The sequence below is a fragment of the Bicyclus anynana genome, chromosome 14 (genome assembly GCF_947172395.1).
Source record: "Bicyclus anynana chromosome 14, ilBicAnyn1.1, whole genome shotgun sequence".
Taxonomy (NCBI): domain Eukaryota; kingdom Metazoa; phylum Arthropoda; class Insecta; order Lepidoptera; family Nymphalidae; genus Bicyclus; species Bicyclus anynana.
This window is the reverse complement of record NC_069096.1, coordinates 5,080,787-5,098,615: the sequence shown is the minus strand read 5'-3', so window position 1 is coordinate 5,098,615 and position 17,829 is coordinate 5,080,787. Positions and strand designations below refer to the sequence as shown.

General features: G+C 34.9%; 1 protein-coding gene across 1 annotated transcript; it reads left to right on the top strand.

Annotated features, from left to right (window-relative positions):
* The first annotated feature begins 7,283 nt into the window (after positions 1-7,283).
* Positions 7,284-16,618, top strand: LOC112054128 (prostaglandin reductase 1). The gene is made up of 8 exons (XM_024093790.2): positions 7,284-7,950; positions 8,032-8,217; positions 9,247-9,349; positions 10,299-10,487; positions 11,529-11,647; positions 15,320-15,474; positions 15,563-15,668; positions 16,244-16,618. Exons 2-8 carry the CDS (start codon positions 8,058-8,060, stop codon positions 16,471-16,473), a joined length of 1,062 nt encoding a protein of 353 aa, XP_023949558.2. The 5' UTR covers positions 7,284-7,950; positions 8,032-8,057; the 3' UTR covers positions 16,474-16,618.
* Positions 16,619-17,829: the final 1,211 nt, after the last annotated feature.

Genomic DNA, 17,829 nt, shown 5'->3' with positions numbered 1-17,829 from the left:
ACACCACAGACAAAAATCAAAAACAAACAAGCCCCAAGCCTGCTACCAAAGAGTAAAGTAATGCGCCATAGAGTAATATACTTACTATATTCAAATAGGCTTATGCTGAACAGGGTTCCCAACTTAGGGGTTTTCCCCCCAGATTTAGGGGGCAAATAAGTGAAATGGGATTTTTCTAGGGGTCTGAAATTTTTAGGGGTATTTTCAGGGATTTTTTGACTCTTTAATATTTTTAAATTAATGATAATTTTAATATTCCTGTCTTGACCTAGCGACTTATAACGACATATAATACGTTATTCTACAACCATTCTGAGGCAACTGGCGGCAATTTTCATCGAATAAAAAAAATTGTTAAATTTATTCAGTAAGTTGAATCTTCAGATAAAGACGTAATATTTCGTCTGTATTAAATATAGAGTTTTTAAACATATTTCAGCATATTATTTCTAAAATATTATGAATTTTTATTTTTAGGGGGACAACTCAATAATTAAGGCTATTTTAGGGGTTTTTGACACAAACTTTAGGGATAAATATTTTGGAGAGTTGGTAACACTGATGCTGAAATTCTTTATATTTTATTGTTCGATGAGATCATGATGAACGGATTATAAATTATTATAATAATTTACGTAATTGTTGTAAAGAGCTGTGATAGCCCAGTGGATATACCTCTGCCTCCAATTCCGGAAGGTGTGGGGCATGCACCTCCAACTTTTCAGTTGTGTGCAATTTAAGAAATTAAATATTACGTGTCTCAAACGGTGAAGGTGAGGAAACCTTTAACCTGCATACCAGAGACTTCTTAATTCTCTGCGTGTGTTAAGTCGGTCAATCCGCATTGGGTCAGCGTGGTAGACTATTGGCCTAACCCTAACCCCTCTCATTCTGAGAGGAGACTTGCGTTCAGTCATAGATTTACGATTCAGCAGCAGCCGATTATGGGTTGATAATGATGACGTAAAAGTCTGTTTATTAATTCCGTAGACGTCTGACATGTGTATTTCCGGTTCCATTTTTCAGTCACTTGAAATTTCAGTTGTCACAAACCTTTTTTTCTGCTGCTTGTTTCATCAAACCAAACTAAAAATCATTCCTAATATGAAAATTGATTACACAGAAATTTATTATAAAATTATTTAGTAATCTAAATAAGCGAAATCCAAATAATGCACACTTTGAAGTATAATTAAAATAATTTATTTTGCTATGTTAGGAAATAATAATGTGGAAGAAAAGTGTCGTTAACAACATCATAATTAGGACCACCCAATCGAGTTGGTTTGGGTCTAATTGACCATACTTAGGCCCAAAGCAACTCGATTGGGTTGAGCTCACAGTGGGCTAAAGGAACGATACTGTGTTGTACTACTAAATTATCTATGACGAACTTATTATATAACTAAGATAATGACTTAATATCAAATTATAGTTATAGATACAGGTGGGACAAAAGTAGCCCAACGTTGTATTTAGAACCACCGCTGGGCTACTTTTGTCCCACGTGTTTATATTTTATTAGTAGAACTTCGCGGTATCACCTCTTGAGTTTATTAAGGTTATACATGTAGTATAAATAAGAGTCACAGTGGAATTGCTAAGTTTTATTAAAACAATCAGAGCTAATTTACATTTTGCGTGTTCCCTATCGCAGAGCTGGCGGAAAAGAGTGATTGTCACAGACAATATATTATAAACTAAGATGACATTGACAATTGACATTAATAGGTACACTATGGTTGTGAGTGCAGACAGATAATTATAAAATAATTAAGATTAGCAATATATTAATATTGCCTGCCCAATTGCAATTATCACTTTACAACACTTCCCCTCATGCGTAACATGAGAACAAATCTCTACAATGCAGGATTATACAAAACATAAAAATTAACAACTCAGGTTAATAACAAAAATAATCTCTACATTGCCCATCTCATATCTAGCATGATAGTATAAGTGGTACAACAGACTCACAATTATAAGGATACCAATACTCACAAGAACAGATGCCTATGATTCTACATCTTTCATACCCAAGTCATTAACAAAACCTAAAAATTTATGATTAGTTAAAGGTTTTGTAAACATGTCAGCTAACATTTTTTCAGTGGGTAAATAGCTGACTGTGACATCCGTTTTTCTAATAAAATCCTTAACAAAATGGTAACGAAGGTCAATGTGCTTTGTCTTCTTGTGGCAATATTCATTGGTTTCAAGCAATTTGATTGCACTTTGATTATCACTAAAGATTCGACAATTAAAATGTTTCACAAAAATTTCATACAAGAAATTTCTAAGAAAACACACTTCTTTGCATGAATCACTTAGGGCTAAGTACTCGGCTTCAGTACTTGAAAGCGCAATACATCGCTGTTTGCGCGACTCCCAATGCACAGTAGAGCCGCCAATTTTAACTATATATCCACTATAAGACCGTCTGTCTACGACATCATTGGCCCAGTCGGCATCTGCAAAAACTGTTAAATCAAAAGTACCAGATTTAACGAAAACTAATTTCTTATCTTTAGTGCCATTTAAATATCTTAATATTCTTTTTGCAGCCAGCCAATGATCTCGTGTAAATGCAGTATTAAATTGGCTTAAATGACTAAGAGCATAAGTAATATCAGGCCTTGAACATACTGACAAATACATTAAGCTTCCAATCAACTCTCGATATGGATACATACTATCCTCTACAATATTGTTACATGAGCCTTTTTCCAACTTATTAGCAACCATAGGTGTAGAGGCACTCTTACAATTTGTCATACCAAAACGCTTTAATAACTTGTTAATATAGTCTGATTGGTCAAATGTTATAGTCCCATTGGCTCTATCTCTATGTATTTTCATACCCAAACAATTTTTTAAAATGCCTAGGCGTTTAACACTAAATTCAGATTCTAGCAAGTCATACAAGTTTTCCTTATCCTTAGAACTATTACTAAAGATATAAAAGTCATCAACATATAATGCCAGAATCGTTAATTGCTTGTTATTTCTTTTTATATAAACACATGGCTCACATCTATTTTGTACATAACCATTGTTAGTCAACAAAACGTTTACACTATTATTCCACAGCCTACTTGCCTGTTTAAGGCCATATAAACATTTCTGTAACAAACAAACTTTAGTCTTATCATATGAGAACCCTAAAGGCTGTTCCATATAAATAATTTCATCAAGACTACTATGTAAGAAGGCTGTGTTTACGTCCACATGTTCTATGTCCATATTTAATTCATTAGCAATACAAAACAAAATTCTAAGAGAAGTATGACATACTACCGGTGAAAAAGTTTCAGAGTAGTCAACACCCGGTTTTTGACTAAAACCTCTTGCCACAAGACGTGCTTTATATTTTGTACTGTTACCTGACTCATCAGATTTTAATTTATAAACCCATTTGGAACTAACTATATTGCAGTCCTTTGGTCTATCAACTAATTGCCAAACATTATGTTTTATTAAAGAATTATATTCATCACGCATTGCTGTGAGCCAACAATCTCTATTAGGACTTGCCATTGCCTCATCATAAGATTGAGGTTCATCATAGATAAACCATTGACAAAGAAAAGATACATCTGATGAATCAGATAAGTCATAATCTTTATACCTATCTGGCTTTTTATTCCGAGTGGAACGAACCAGTCGTTCGCAACTGGTACTGGGAACCTGTAGCACTAAACCTTCCCCTCGAACGATAGTCTCGTTCCATACCATTGCATCTGACTGATTACTGTCTCTTTCACTCAGCACACTCTCCTCAGCACTTTGGAAGGAAGATTCCCCTGAAACTGGAGACAAAAATTCATTATTCCGCTCAGATTGACTAGAATTAATGACCATGTCATTTTCATGATTGCATGGACTATTGCTTTGCAAATCCATGTTATTTTCATTTGGACCTATGCTTTGCATATCCACATTATTATTAATATTTCTATTTTCAGTTGGAACCATGCTTTGCAAATCCAAACCTGAATAATTTTCATTTATAGGGTTGCTTTGCATACCTATATTATTATAAATAAAATTATTATTATTACTACTATCACAGTGTATCATTGTATTATCACAGTGGTTTAAGAAATGGTTTTCAAAAAATATTACATTTCTGGAAACAATTATCTGCTTAGGGTTAGTGGGGTCAATCAATCTATAGCCCTTAGTGTTCTCACAATATCCTACAAAGATGCAAGATCTTGATTTAGAATCAAGCTTATCTCTTTTTACCTGTGGAATAAGTGTCATAGCTAGACAACCAAAAACACGTAAATGGCTCAGGTTGACTTTGTTACCTGTCCATGCCTCCTCTGGAGTTTTATTGGGAACTGCTGCTGTAGGGCTTCTGTTCTTAAGATATATAGCTGTAATTACAGCTTCTCCCCAATACTCTTTAGGAAGACTAGCTTCACGAAGCATACAGCGAACTTTCTCAAAAAGTGTCCGGTTAAGTCTCTCAGAGACACCATTTTGAGACGGACTATAAGGAGCAGTAGTTTGATGAACTATACCCTCACTCTGTAAATATTTAGAGAAATAAGCACTGCAATACTCTCCACCCCTATCAGTTCGCAGACATTTTATAGAAAACCCAGTTTGCTTTTCAACAGTTGCTTTAAAATATTTAAATTTGGACAAAACTTCGGATTTATATTTTAATAAATAGCCATATGTTTTTCTAGAAAAATCATCGGTAAACGTTACCAGATATCTAGACTCACCCAGACTACATACAGGCATCGGACCACACACATCAGAATGAACAAGCTCCAACAACTGCTTGGAACGTTTTGCTTCACCCCTAGGAAAACTTTGCACTGCTTGCTTCCCCTCAACGCATGTTACACACTTGTTAGTGATTGCACCATGCTGAGTCGAGTGAATATTAACACCAAAAGCGAGTTTACAGAGAACACTTACCCCATGATGACTCAAATGTCCAAGCCGCTTATGCCATAAGCACAAGTCAGGTGTAACTTTGGCATTTTCCGTTGTGTCAAGCGAACTTTGTGGCTGGGACACAATATTCACATTGGTTACAGCTAAAGACTGCTCCTGTGAATCATATAAAACATTGTCCAAAATATAAATACCCCCCTGTCTGGTGGCAGATACAACAAGAACTTCCCCTTTGAAAACATAACATTTAGTATTATTAAATTTAACAGACAAAGCCTTCTCACATAATTTATATACACTAATTAAATTTGTTGAGAGGTCAGGTACATATAAAACGTCTGTAACTAATTGTGTCTTGTTATTTTTCATAGGAATCTTAACACTACCGTAACCTAGACATCTTAAGGTTGTACCATCAGCAACTTGTACAGTTCTATCACAATTTGTAATATAACTAAACCACTTTATTTCTTTACACATGTGCATAGACGCGCCTGAATCCACAATCCAGTCCTTGTTCTCGAAGACACCAAAACAGTTGGCCACCAATGCTGTTGTTGTGTTGCCTCGCTGTTCTTTCTTGTATTTAAAACATTTTGATTTTTTGTGTCCACTGCGTTGGCAAAAATCACAAACAGGTACCTTTTTAGCCTTACGGTATTGTTGCTTTGACAAAAGGGCCATATCGTCTCTGCTTTCAGTCCTTCGTCGACGTTCTTCTTCTTGCAACAACCTGGTTCGTACTAAATCACTGGATATTATACCTGTGTAGGCAACCGCTTCGAGACTGGAAACTATTATATCATATTCTTGTGGAAGGCCGCTTAAAATTATCTCCGCCACTTCAGCATCCTCTATGGTACGACCAATATCTACCAATTGTTGTACAAGAGTGGTAATATGTTCAAAGTATTTCTCCATACTATTAAAATCGGCATATGAAGCGTGATGTAATAGTCTCAACAATGCGACACGCCTCCCGAATCCTTTGTCTTCAAAGACTGAGCTTAATTTGTTCCACGCTTGCTTTGCTGTAGTAACATTTCGTATATATTGCACACATATAGGTTTAACAGATAAACTTATACGAGCGAGCGCGCGTAAATCCTTTGCAGGATCGACAGGCTCAGCTCCTTCAACACAAGACCACAAATCTTCTATGATGAGTAAGTGACGCATGTTAAATTTCCAGATTACATAATTACTCACGCCTTCTAGCTTTTCATGATGCAGATATCCACTCGCAACAGGATTCGCAGAAGCCATTTTTGATGAGCTCTGGTGACAATGGGTGACAACGTGTTACCACGCGGTCCACGCAGTAGATGTATTTTCTCAAAATTTTCACCAAATCTTGTAAATCGCGTGATCGGCCTATAACCTCTTGAGTTTATTAAGGTTATACATGTAGTATAAATAAGAGTCACAGTGGAATTGCTAAGTTTTATTAAAACAATCAGAGCTAATTTACATTTTGCGTGTTCCCTATCGCAGAGCTGGCGGAAAGAGGTGATTGTCACAGACAATATATTATAAACTAAGATGACATTGACAATTGACATTAATAGGTACACTATGGTTGTGAGTGCAGACAGATAATTATAAAATAATTAAGATTAGCAATATATTAATATTGCCTGCCCAATTGCAATTATCACTTTACAACAGTTACCACGCGGTCCACGCAGTAGATGTATTTTCTCAAAATTTTCACCAAATCTTGTAAATCGCGTGATCGGCCTATAACCTCTTGAGTTTATTAAGGTTATACATGTAGTATAAATAAGAGTCACAGTGGAATTGCTAAGTTTTATTAAAACAATCAGAGCTAATTTACATTTTGCGTGTTCCCTATCGCAGAGCTGGCGGAAAAGAGTGATTGTCACAGACAATATATTATAAACTAAGATGACATTGACAATTGACATTAATAGGTACACTATGGTTGTGAGTGCAGACAGATAATTATAAAATAATTAAGATTAGCAATATATTAATATTGCCTGCCCAATTGCAATTATCACTTTACATCACCCGCGTAGTTCTAGAAACTAGAAACACCGGAAACGGAAATAGAAATGTCCGAATTCTACGGAATTATTAAATGGACTTGTGTTAAAATTAAAATAGGTATGAAATGAAATACTAAGAAAAAAGTTTGTAGGTATAAGCGGATGACAATAAGACGCGTGACGTTTGTTTTTTTTTTAATAGCTTTCACCGGCTTCACCACAGTGCTTGTAAAGAATAAAGATTCATTCTGGATTATTATCTTCATTCTGTGGTTTTATGAAACCACAGAATGAAGATAATCCAGAATGACTCTTTACTGAAGTTTTACAAAAAAAACGTGTGCGTCTTGAAACGCTCGACAGAAGTGATAACTTAAACCGCTTAAACCTGCTGACATGCTTGAGATAAAGGGAAGCCAGACAGACGGGCGCCGTAACGCGTTACGTTACGAAGCGATATACTTACTTCCTTAAGAATATATCATTATCAAAATATTTTGAAAATACGGCACTCCAGGCGTAGAATAGATTAGATTATTATTAAAGTAACATCTATTACAGGCAAGTCGCGAGACCAACCCGAGGCCTACCCAAATGAAAACAAAAGTCAGAAATCGGAATATAATTTTAGCATATCGATCGCGTTCGATAACATGAACGCAAACGCACTATTGATAAGAAAATTTATAGAATAAAAATTATTTTCGGCACGAAGTCCAGAGCGAAACAGTCGTTTATTTATTCACCGTTTCATTCACACAACACCCAAGTTGTTTACTTTATTATTATCAAAATACCTGCTGATATAATCGGGCATGACTATGATATTAAATAGTGACAAATGAATTTTTTTGCGTACTAGAAGACGTGTATATAACATTTCAATAAACTTCTCAACATTTTTTTCTCGATACTTTTAGCTATTAATTGCTTCAAAAGATCCGTGATGTGTATAGGCCTTGAATCACGGCAGTAGTGTTTACACCATCATCGAAGATAGCTGTTTAATTAACTTATTGTGAGTAAAAAAAGAACAATATTTTTATATTGTAATATTTGATATAAGTAATAACCGATTTTTATACTTTATAATTTTTAGGTTACCTGTTACCATTTTAATTTAGGATGACTTTTACTCCCAATTTGGTACTGAGACGGTTATATTCTGATGTTTCAAAAAAAGTGCGTGCACAAAAATACGTGCTCACCAAATATTTTCAAGGAGAACCAAAAAAGAGCGATTTTAAAATAGTCGAGGAAGATCTTCCAGAACTGAAGGATGGCGGTAAATATGAAATGCTTTCTTTACAACATTGTTGATTCTGATTCTATTTAATTATTTTTTATTGCAATTTTTAAACCGACTTCAATAAGTTCAACGGTCTGTATTTTTAAGTAGTATTTTCCCCGATATTTTCAACAACTTTATGTAGATCACTCGTGATTTTTTTTTTCGTTTGGAAGTGTATCTCGTTTTTTGTAGTCGTTGTCAGTAACTTATACAAAAAAAGTTTGTTTACTTATACAAAAAAGTAAACAATTACTAGAAAAAACTTATTTGTAGGCCACAAATTTTTTTTTGCTTTAAAAGTTAGTTGACTACAATCTCACCTGATGGTAGGTGATGATGCAATCTAAGATGGAAGCGGACCGTAGTGGATTTTACTCTAATTACATTTAATAGCATTCCTAAGTATGTTTGATAATTGTATTAACTATTAACCTAATTAATCTAACAGGAAAACACTTAGACCGTTATTAATGGTCTAAGGGAAAACATGATAGCTAAATGGTAAAACTTGCAATGTTGTAACGCATTATAAAAACCAAAACACGAAAATTATTTTCAAAATAAAAAAAAAAATTATGAAAACTTCCCTACCTCTACCTTACCCTGCTCGTAAACCTTTTTGGAATTTTTAAAATCGGACCAGTAGTTCCGAAGATTTTCCTTACAAAGAATTGTTACAAACTTACAAACTTTACCTCTTTATAATATTAGTATAGATATAAATAAAAAGAATATCAACGTAGGTACTTAAATAAGAAAGTATTTGTTTTCGCTTGTTAGTTTTATAGGTTCGTTTTTGAAGTCGGTTAAATATTTTTTTCTTTTTAATTATTTTCAATTTAATTTTTAAAGTTTTAGTGCTAACATACTACCTACGCGTAAACATGTATTTCCTACACAATTCTTTCTATTATAATTATATCCATTGTATTGATGATATCTACGAAGCTCAGTAGCTCATAAGAGTACCTTCTTACCTACGAGTATAGTATATTATGAATAATAAAAGTTTGTATTTTTCAGAAATATTAGCTCAAGCCGAATATCTCAGTGTGGACCCATATATGAGAGCCTATATGATAGGATATAAGCTACCCACAGATATGATTGGTGGTCAGGTTGCTAAGTATGTGTTAAAAATATAATAACCTACGTATTTTAGAATTTAAACTATCGTGAGTGTTATTCATATTAATTGATTATGAAACACGGCTAAAACTCACGTGATATTACGTCGGAGTATGCCCGACTAGTTTCGAACCCATACGGGGCCCTTAGTCATGAGCTGGTTCTTGCATCGCGGCACGATCCAAACTCTAGTTTCGAACCCATACGGGGCCCTTAGTCATGAGCTGGTTCTTGCATCGCGGCACGATCCAAACTGTTCAGTTTGGATCGTGCCGCGATGCAAGAACCAGCTCATGACTAAGGGCCCCGTATGGGTTCGAAACTAGTCGGGCATACTCCGACGTAATATCACGTGAGTTTTAGCCGTGTTTCATAATCAATTAACCTACGTATTTTTGGGGTTCCACAAACAACAAGGAATCCTTATAGTTTCCCCTGTCTGTCTTTCCGCGGTTTAGCTCAGTTCATGCTTTGAGACTACGGGACCCTAAAGAAACTTTGAATGGTCGTCTTATAGTTTCTGCATTTAGCCAGGAGTGCTCAAGTAATATTTTTTTATTAAATAATTCGCCCTATTAAGGCGGAATTGGTCCATTGTCCGTCGTTGTCCGTCAATCGGTCCAAATCAAGTCAAGTAATGGTAAAATAACAAAGTTCCCTTCGCCTTACTAAAGCATGAAATGACATAGATACTAGAGTATAAACACTCTTGCTCAAAGAATATATTACTTACTCTTGCTCAACCTCCACTTCACTTGTGCGCCTTTACAGAATTATACATACCTATTGAATGAAAAACACACTACTTTATGCAATAAACTCTAAAATGCAGTCTGATCAATGTAAATAAAACTAGATGTGATACTTCGATTATCCCGCCAAACTCCGTCTTATACGTAGCCTTATTCTATAACGAATTAAGTATGCGAAAATTTATTTTATTCCAGAGTGATCGACAGCAGGAATAAAAATATTCCAGTAGGCGCATACATCACTGGTCCTTTTGGCTGGCGGACACACACAGTAACCAGTGGGGACAAAATTTTTAGCAGTTCCATTGATTTACCCATAACAGTGCTGCCAGATTTGAGACCCTATCCTGTATCTCTAGCGCTGGGTATACTTGGCATGCCAGGGTGAGTTGATCATGGTTTTATGGACCTTGCTCCGTTTGTTGGGCCAAATTCAGTAATAGGATTGCTGACACTTTTTTTAAAATGGTCTTAAATTGTTCATTATCGTTCTACTACATTGAAAACAAATTATCATATTCTTTTGAGCCATGAGTACATAAAAACACTTAATTAAATATGTTTTTGACAATACAAGCCAAAATGCTATCGGCCATGTCATGACGTCACGTAAACTCATAAATACTAAACCGTTTAATAACAAGACTGAAAGAAGCAAAAAATTGGACGTCATAGTCACAGAATAAAGAATGATCCAGAATGAGTCTTCACAAGCAGTGTGGTGAAGCCGGTAAAAAAACGGCATGCGTTTCTTTGACATCCGCTTATACTTACAAATTTTTATCATAATTTGATTTTCAAAATTTATCACTAACAACAATTACGTAAATTAATATAATAAACCAATGAAAAAATAATCCATCTTATTCAAATAAATAAGATGGATTATTTTTTAAAGCGTTTTGTAAACAGTTTTTAAAATATTTAAAAACATAAGACGCCATTTTTCTTGAATAATATTGAAAACTACTGATGTGTGTCGTAGGTACCGAGCCGACAATGTATTCGTTTTTGAATTTTGTATTTGGAATAGCTATGACACCGTCGTGTTCCGTGCGCTTTACCTGCCTATTATTCTTTAATCTGTGGTCATAGTTTGAAGTTTATTCTTCTAGTGACATCAAGTAACATCGTGACCTCACAAAATGGACGACAGCGTTTTTGACGTTTGTAAAAATAGAAAAACTACATAATTTTTAAATTAAGTCTTGAAATCCGTAACTAATATTAATTTATATAGATATTTTTCGGACCCTTTACTATACGAAATTAATATTGTTTATAATAAATTTGTTATGATTTAGATATTTTATTGAACTACCCCCTTCGGCCTTTTTGTAGCCATTGTGAATCAACGATCCTATAAGTTAATTCCTCTTTGTTGTAAGCACACTATTAAAAATATAAATGCTATTTTTTTTCCAGTAATACAGCGTACTTTGGTTTAAAAGAAATATGCCAACCGAAGGAAGGAGAGACTATAGTAATAACAGGTGCAGCCGGTGCAGTTGGTTCACATGTTGGGCAAATTGGCAAAATATTAGGTAGATCAAAATTGTAACTGAATATAACAACTTGTATTACTAGCCGACCGCGGGGTTTCACTCGTGTATAGGTCTCGTTTCCATAGGAATACGGGGGTAAAATTTAGCCTACGACACTCACAAATAACGCCTACGTGGAAACTCTGAAGCATAATTTTTTTATACTATGAAAGGTAGTACAACCTCTTTCTTCCTGTGAACGTCCCATTAACATCATCAGCGGATAAATAGACAGACAGAGAATTTTTTAAAAGGTTCGTTTGTGTTTTAGTAAAACACAGTTATTTTTAACCGACTTCCAAAAAGGAGGAGGTTCTACGTTCGGCTGTATGTATGTTTTTTTTTTTTTTTTTTTATGTATGTCCAGCGATAATTCTGTCATTTGTGGACCGATTTTGAAATTTTTTTTTTAAATTAATAGACACACTTCTATTTTATTTATTACTAGCGGACGCCCGCGACTTTGTCCGCGTGAAAGTCGTTGTAAACTTTCAACTAACCCTATCCTACCAATACCCTACCCCTACCCTACCCTACCCCTATCCCACCACTACCCTACCCCTACCCTACCCTACCCCTGCCCTACCCCTACCCTACTCATTAAGGCTGCACTTCTTTATTTATCCCCCCCCCCCCCTGCGAGTCGCGTCGAACGCGGCAACCTTTACACAAAAATAATCCATATATGTAGCATGAATTAGTATTCACGCGCGATGGTTTAGCGTATTTCTTGTATAACTTTGGTGTTTCTTTACCGATTTTTATGATTCTTTTTTTATTGAATAGGTAATAATGTTAACTTTATTAGTTAGGGATGAGTGATGAGTGTTATAAACATAAGAGTAGACAAATATAATTAGAAAGCTCCGAACTGCTAAGCTATCGGGAGTTATACGTGTTATTGTGAGTCAACCATAAAAGATAGACATATATATGCTGTTGTGTTTTTATAGACAATTTTAAGGAGAACATTTTCGTCATATATAATTTCTATGTAACTTTAACCATTAAGGCTTTACACGCGACGGAAGCTTAAAAAAATGAGTAACTTCTCCCGTTTTCTCAACATTTCTCTTCACTGCTCTGCTCCTATTGATTTTAGCGTAATGAAAAGTATACTATAACCTGCCCAGGAGTATGCAGAATAATTGAACCAAGTTTCGTTAAAATCCGTCTAGTAGTTTTTGTTTCTATAAAGAACATACAGACAGACAGACAGACAGACAGACAGACAGACAGACAGACAAAAATTTTACTGATTGCACTTTTGACATCAGTATCGATCACTAATCACCCCCTGATAGTTATTTTGGAAATATATTTCATGTACAGAATTGACCTCTCTACAGATTTATTATAAGTATAGACTAGCGGACGCCCGCGAGTTCGTCCGCGTGAAAGCAATGTAAATTTTCTACAACTATTTCATCTCCAGCCCCCTATAATATTTTCGCATGTTTTATATTTAATAAATAGCCTGCTAATCTTTTTCCAAAAATACAACTCAAAATATGAACGATTTCTATTTACAAAATTTCAACCTATTTTGAACCTTTTGTAGTAGAATGACATTAATTTTCGCGACAAAAAACTTTCTTTGTATATGGTCTCAAATCGTGCCAAGTTTCATTTGAATTTATTCAGTAGTTTCAGCATGATGTAATCAAAAAAAAAATACGGACAGATAGACAGACAAAAAACGAAAAATAAAGATATTTTTGGCTTTAGTACCTATCAATATATATTATCATTGAATATATATGTCAATATATATTCAATGTACAGAATTTGACCTGTTGTAGTTTTAATACACCGTGCTACCGGCCGCGTCTATAATCCGCCGCGACATGTATGTATCCATTACGAGAAACTCTATAGTAATATTAAAAATAAGCTGAAGCACATTCACACGCTATCGAGAAAAAAAATTAAAATTGATGAAAAAACTTCAGAACATCCTGTTTCATTCTGTTTGGAAAGAAGAGGTTAATGAACTTTAACCTAGTTTCAGAAATTTTGTTGTTTAATACCTACATACCTACTATTTTTGATACACCTAGTCGGCGGCAGTGTCTTTACTAGGGATGTTAATAAAATATCGATATATCAAAATATCGATTATCACTTAATAGCGATAAGTATTCATTACTAATATTTTTATGGACGATATATCGATAGTTCGATATTGAAACGTAGATATCGATACTAGATATTTTTAACAAGTTTTAATTTTTTATATCCCTCGCAAATTATTTAAACTAAAACATTATCAAACATAATCTACTTTACTTTATTTATACTTTATTACGTTTTTCATATTTTAGTTTATTTAATTGCATTTTATCGAAAATGTCACTGAAATAAGTAAAACGTAATGTATTCAGATAGTATACACTACTTTACCCTCAGACAAAACTTTAAACATGTTTAATCGTATTAATTTACTTGTCAATTTAGTTACATAAAAAATAGTGAAGTTTAATAAATACTTAATTGTTAAAAGTTTTCATTTAGCGGAAAAATTTATTTTGAAATTATCGATATATCGAGAATCCGATATTTTAAAAAATAGCAAGCCCTAGTCTTTTGCGGTTTCCTTTTTGATAACGCCGCTCGCCGCCTAACCCGTAACTATTGTCGGCAATGTCCAAAAATAGGTACAGGTAAGAAATGTATCTTTCGATCGTTTCTTATAACGCAAGGTGATTGGTTGGGTCTTAATAATTCGATCATTCGGGTCACGGGTCTTTCGTGTTTTGTGTATTGTGTGTACGACTCGACTTAAAGTATGTAGTTACTTGAGTCTTAAACTGAACATCCGTAGGACATGAATCGGAACCCTTTTTTTATTCGTTACAAGTTAGCCATCGACTACAATTTCACCTGACGGTAGTGTAGTAAGTGATTATGCAATCTGAAATGGAAACGGAGTAACTTATTAGGGGGAGTATTTGAATCCACGGCTTGGCGGTACGTCTTTGTCGGTAGGGTGGTAACGAGCCACGATCGAAGTCTCCCACCAGCCAGGACCAAAACCCCAATCGGCCCAACCGAGGTTCAAACCCAGGACCTCCGTCTTGTAAATCCACCGCGCACACCACTGCGCCACGAAGGCCGTTAAAATTCCGAACTGATCGGATTTTAGGTTGCTATTCTGTAAAGTGATGTTGTACGACTGACCGACGAGTATTCGATCCAGATAATTGTTACAAGTCCAATTCAGTGTGGTGAACAAAAATCGTTCGCAGATTATTTGAGGCGCTGACGGCCGCGTCACTCGCTCACGCACAAGTACTGATCGGGTATCAGAGATTCGATCAATCACGATCGACACAGGTCTAGTACGGGTTAACACCCGTAAATAAAATAGAATTTAATTTAAAGAAATAGGTTAAAGTGAATGACCTCAAAGCTCAAAGGGACCGACTGGCTGCCGACGTGACTGCGGCGAGGAGGTAGGTAGATGTTTGAAAATACAGGATGTGTTAAAATAATCGATTTTTGAAAGTTTATTACAATTGTAACTCCTTGAATTGTACTTTGTTTTTTTTTTTAATAACACTGATGGATAATAGACATTGGGTACAATATGTGGGATTTTGGTTTAAGACGAATAACGTAGCGCGGTGTATATGTATAGAGATTGTATTGACATAATTCGTCTGTCTACAGGTTGTCGTGTCATAGGATTTGCTGGTACCGATGAAAAGTGTAATTATTTGGAAAAAGAATTAGGATTTGATCGCGCGTTCAACTACAAAACGTGCAATGTTAGAGCTGCACTCAAAGACGGGGCCCCGAATCGCGTGGATTGTTATTTTGATAATGTATGTATACAATATAATTATTCTAGATGTAGGTACTATTTTAGTAAACTATAATTAGTGTGTGTTTTAAAATTTATTTTTATTTCAGGTGGGAGGCGAGATCAGTTCCACAATAATGTCTCATATGAACAAATACGGAAGGATCGCCGTCTGCGGTTCCATATCATCTTACAATGATACGGCACCGCCAAAAGGTAATGTAGAACATACATTGATAAACTATTAATAGGTAATGTATGTGATGTATGCTTAATATTATTAGGCTACTTGACATTTTTTTAAATGGTCTTAAATAGTTCTTTCTCGTTCTACTAGATTGATTTTTTTTTTTCATTTTTTTTGAGGCGTGATTACATGAAAATTTCAGTGTTAAAATATGTTTTTGATAATAGGAGCCTTAACGCCTGTCGGCCATGATGGTCTGTATTACAAATGTTTTCAATTCATCAAACCCCTTACTAACGGAGCGTTTGACAAAATTAATAATTAACAATTACCTATTAGTTTGACATTTAGTACATCAAGTAACATTGTGACGTCACAAAATGAACGACAGCGTTTTTGACGTTTGGGAAATTAGAAAAATACATGATTTATAAATCAATTTTATTTTATATATTTTGGACCCATAATCCATGCACTATGCGTACCTTATTAATTTATTTCTTTAATTTGATTATTTCCACCTCTACAAAACATGTTTTAGAAGGTAAATACTAATAAAACGCAACTTTGTAAATACTGTGTTAATTTCTTATTTTGATTTCAGTCACGATTGTGCAGCCTGCATTAGTTTTTAAAGAACTCAAAATGGAAGGATTTTTAGTGAACCGATGGAATGACCGTTGGCAAGAGGGGATTGATATGAATTTGAAGTGGTTGAAAGAAGGAAAAATAAAATATCAAGAGAAAGTTTACCATGGATTTGAAAATATGGTGGATGCGTTATTAGGGATTCTGAGGGGAGAAAATACTGGAAAAGCTGTAGTTAAAGTGTAGAAATATTACTGACTTATCAGTGAGAAAGGCCTATACTGTGTAGGCAGAGCAAGGCACCATAAATATGCTTTGCTTTAATTAAAACACATAAAAGTATGTATGTGTTTGAAATTATACGCAATAAATACAAAGTAGTTTTAAGAAATACCTTGTTTAATCTTACTCTTGTTTACTGACATTGTTCATCGATGTATTTTGTTAATTTTTAATTTAAATAATTTTTAAATTTTATATCACTATTCGGAATCGATGCAACAGGTTATGTAGAGATATGCAACGACGCCATATCCATAAGTCCATACTCGAAGAAGAAGATTCCGGTAGAGTGTGGAAATTTCTCAAGTCACTTGGAGTTGGGAAAGCACGTCAGAATAATGATTCCTGTAAACTTGATTTAGATCAGCTTAATAATCATTTTTCTTCTTCTTGCGCTATTGATGACGTCACAAAACTAAACACTATAAATTATTTAATAGCTTTACCCACTTCTGACGATCCTTCTTTCATTTTCTGTCATATCACTGATAGTGATGTTGTGAGAAGTATTAGCGAGGTCAATTCCAATGCCGTTGGTACTGACTGCATTAGTCGGAAGATGATCGTTCCTATCATTAACATCTTAGCCCCGATAATCAAATCCTTATTTAATTTCTCTATTCTTTCCGGGAGCTTTCCTTCGTCTTGGAAAAATGCTCAAGTTACTCCTATTCCTAAGAAAATAAATCCTTCCAGTTTCTCTGAATATAGACCCATTTCCATCCTCCCGTTTCTTTCTAAAGTGTTTGAGCGAATAGTTCACCGTCAATTAAGCCTTTTCCTAACTAGACAAAATCTTTCGAACCCATTTCAATCGGGTTTCCGGACTGGTCATAGTACGACTACTGCATTAATCAAAATTACTGAAGATATTCGCCTTGGTATGGATAATCAATGTGTTACGGTGTTGGCCTTACTTGATTTTAGTAATGCATTTAATAATGTTGATTTTGATCTTCTATTGGCTAAACTAGGTTCTCTCAACATATCTCCTGAAGTGATTGACTGGTTTCGTAGTTACTTGTTTGGTCGCCGGCAGTGTGTGCGAGTCAATGACTCTGTATCTAACTGGTGCACGATTTCTGCCGGTGTTCCACAAGGTGGCGTGTTGTCTCCTCTCCTTTTTTCAATTTTCATTAGTTCTATCACTCTTCAGCTTTCTTCTCTCTACCACCTGTATGCGGATGATCTCCAAATATACGTTCAGGCCAAACTATCTGATTTACCTAATGCAATAAATGTTATAAATAAGGATTTAGATTCGATAGTACAATGGAGCAATTCATACGGTCTGAAAGTGAATCCTTCCAAAACTCAAGT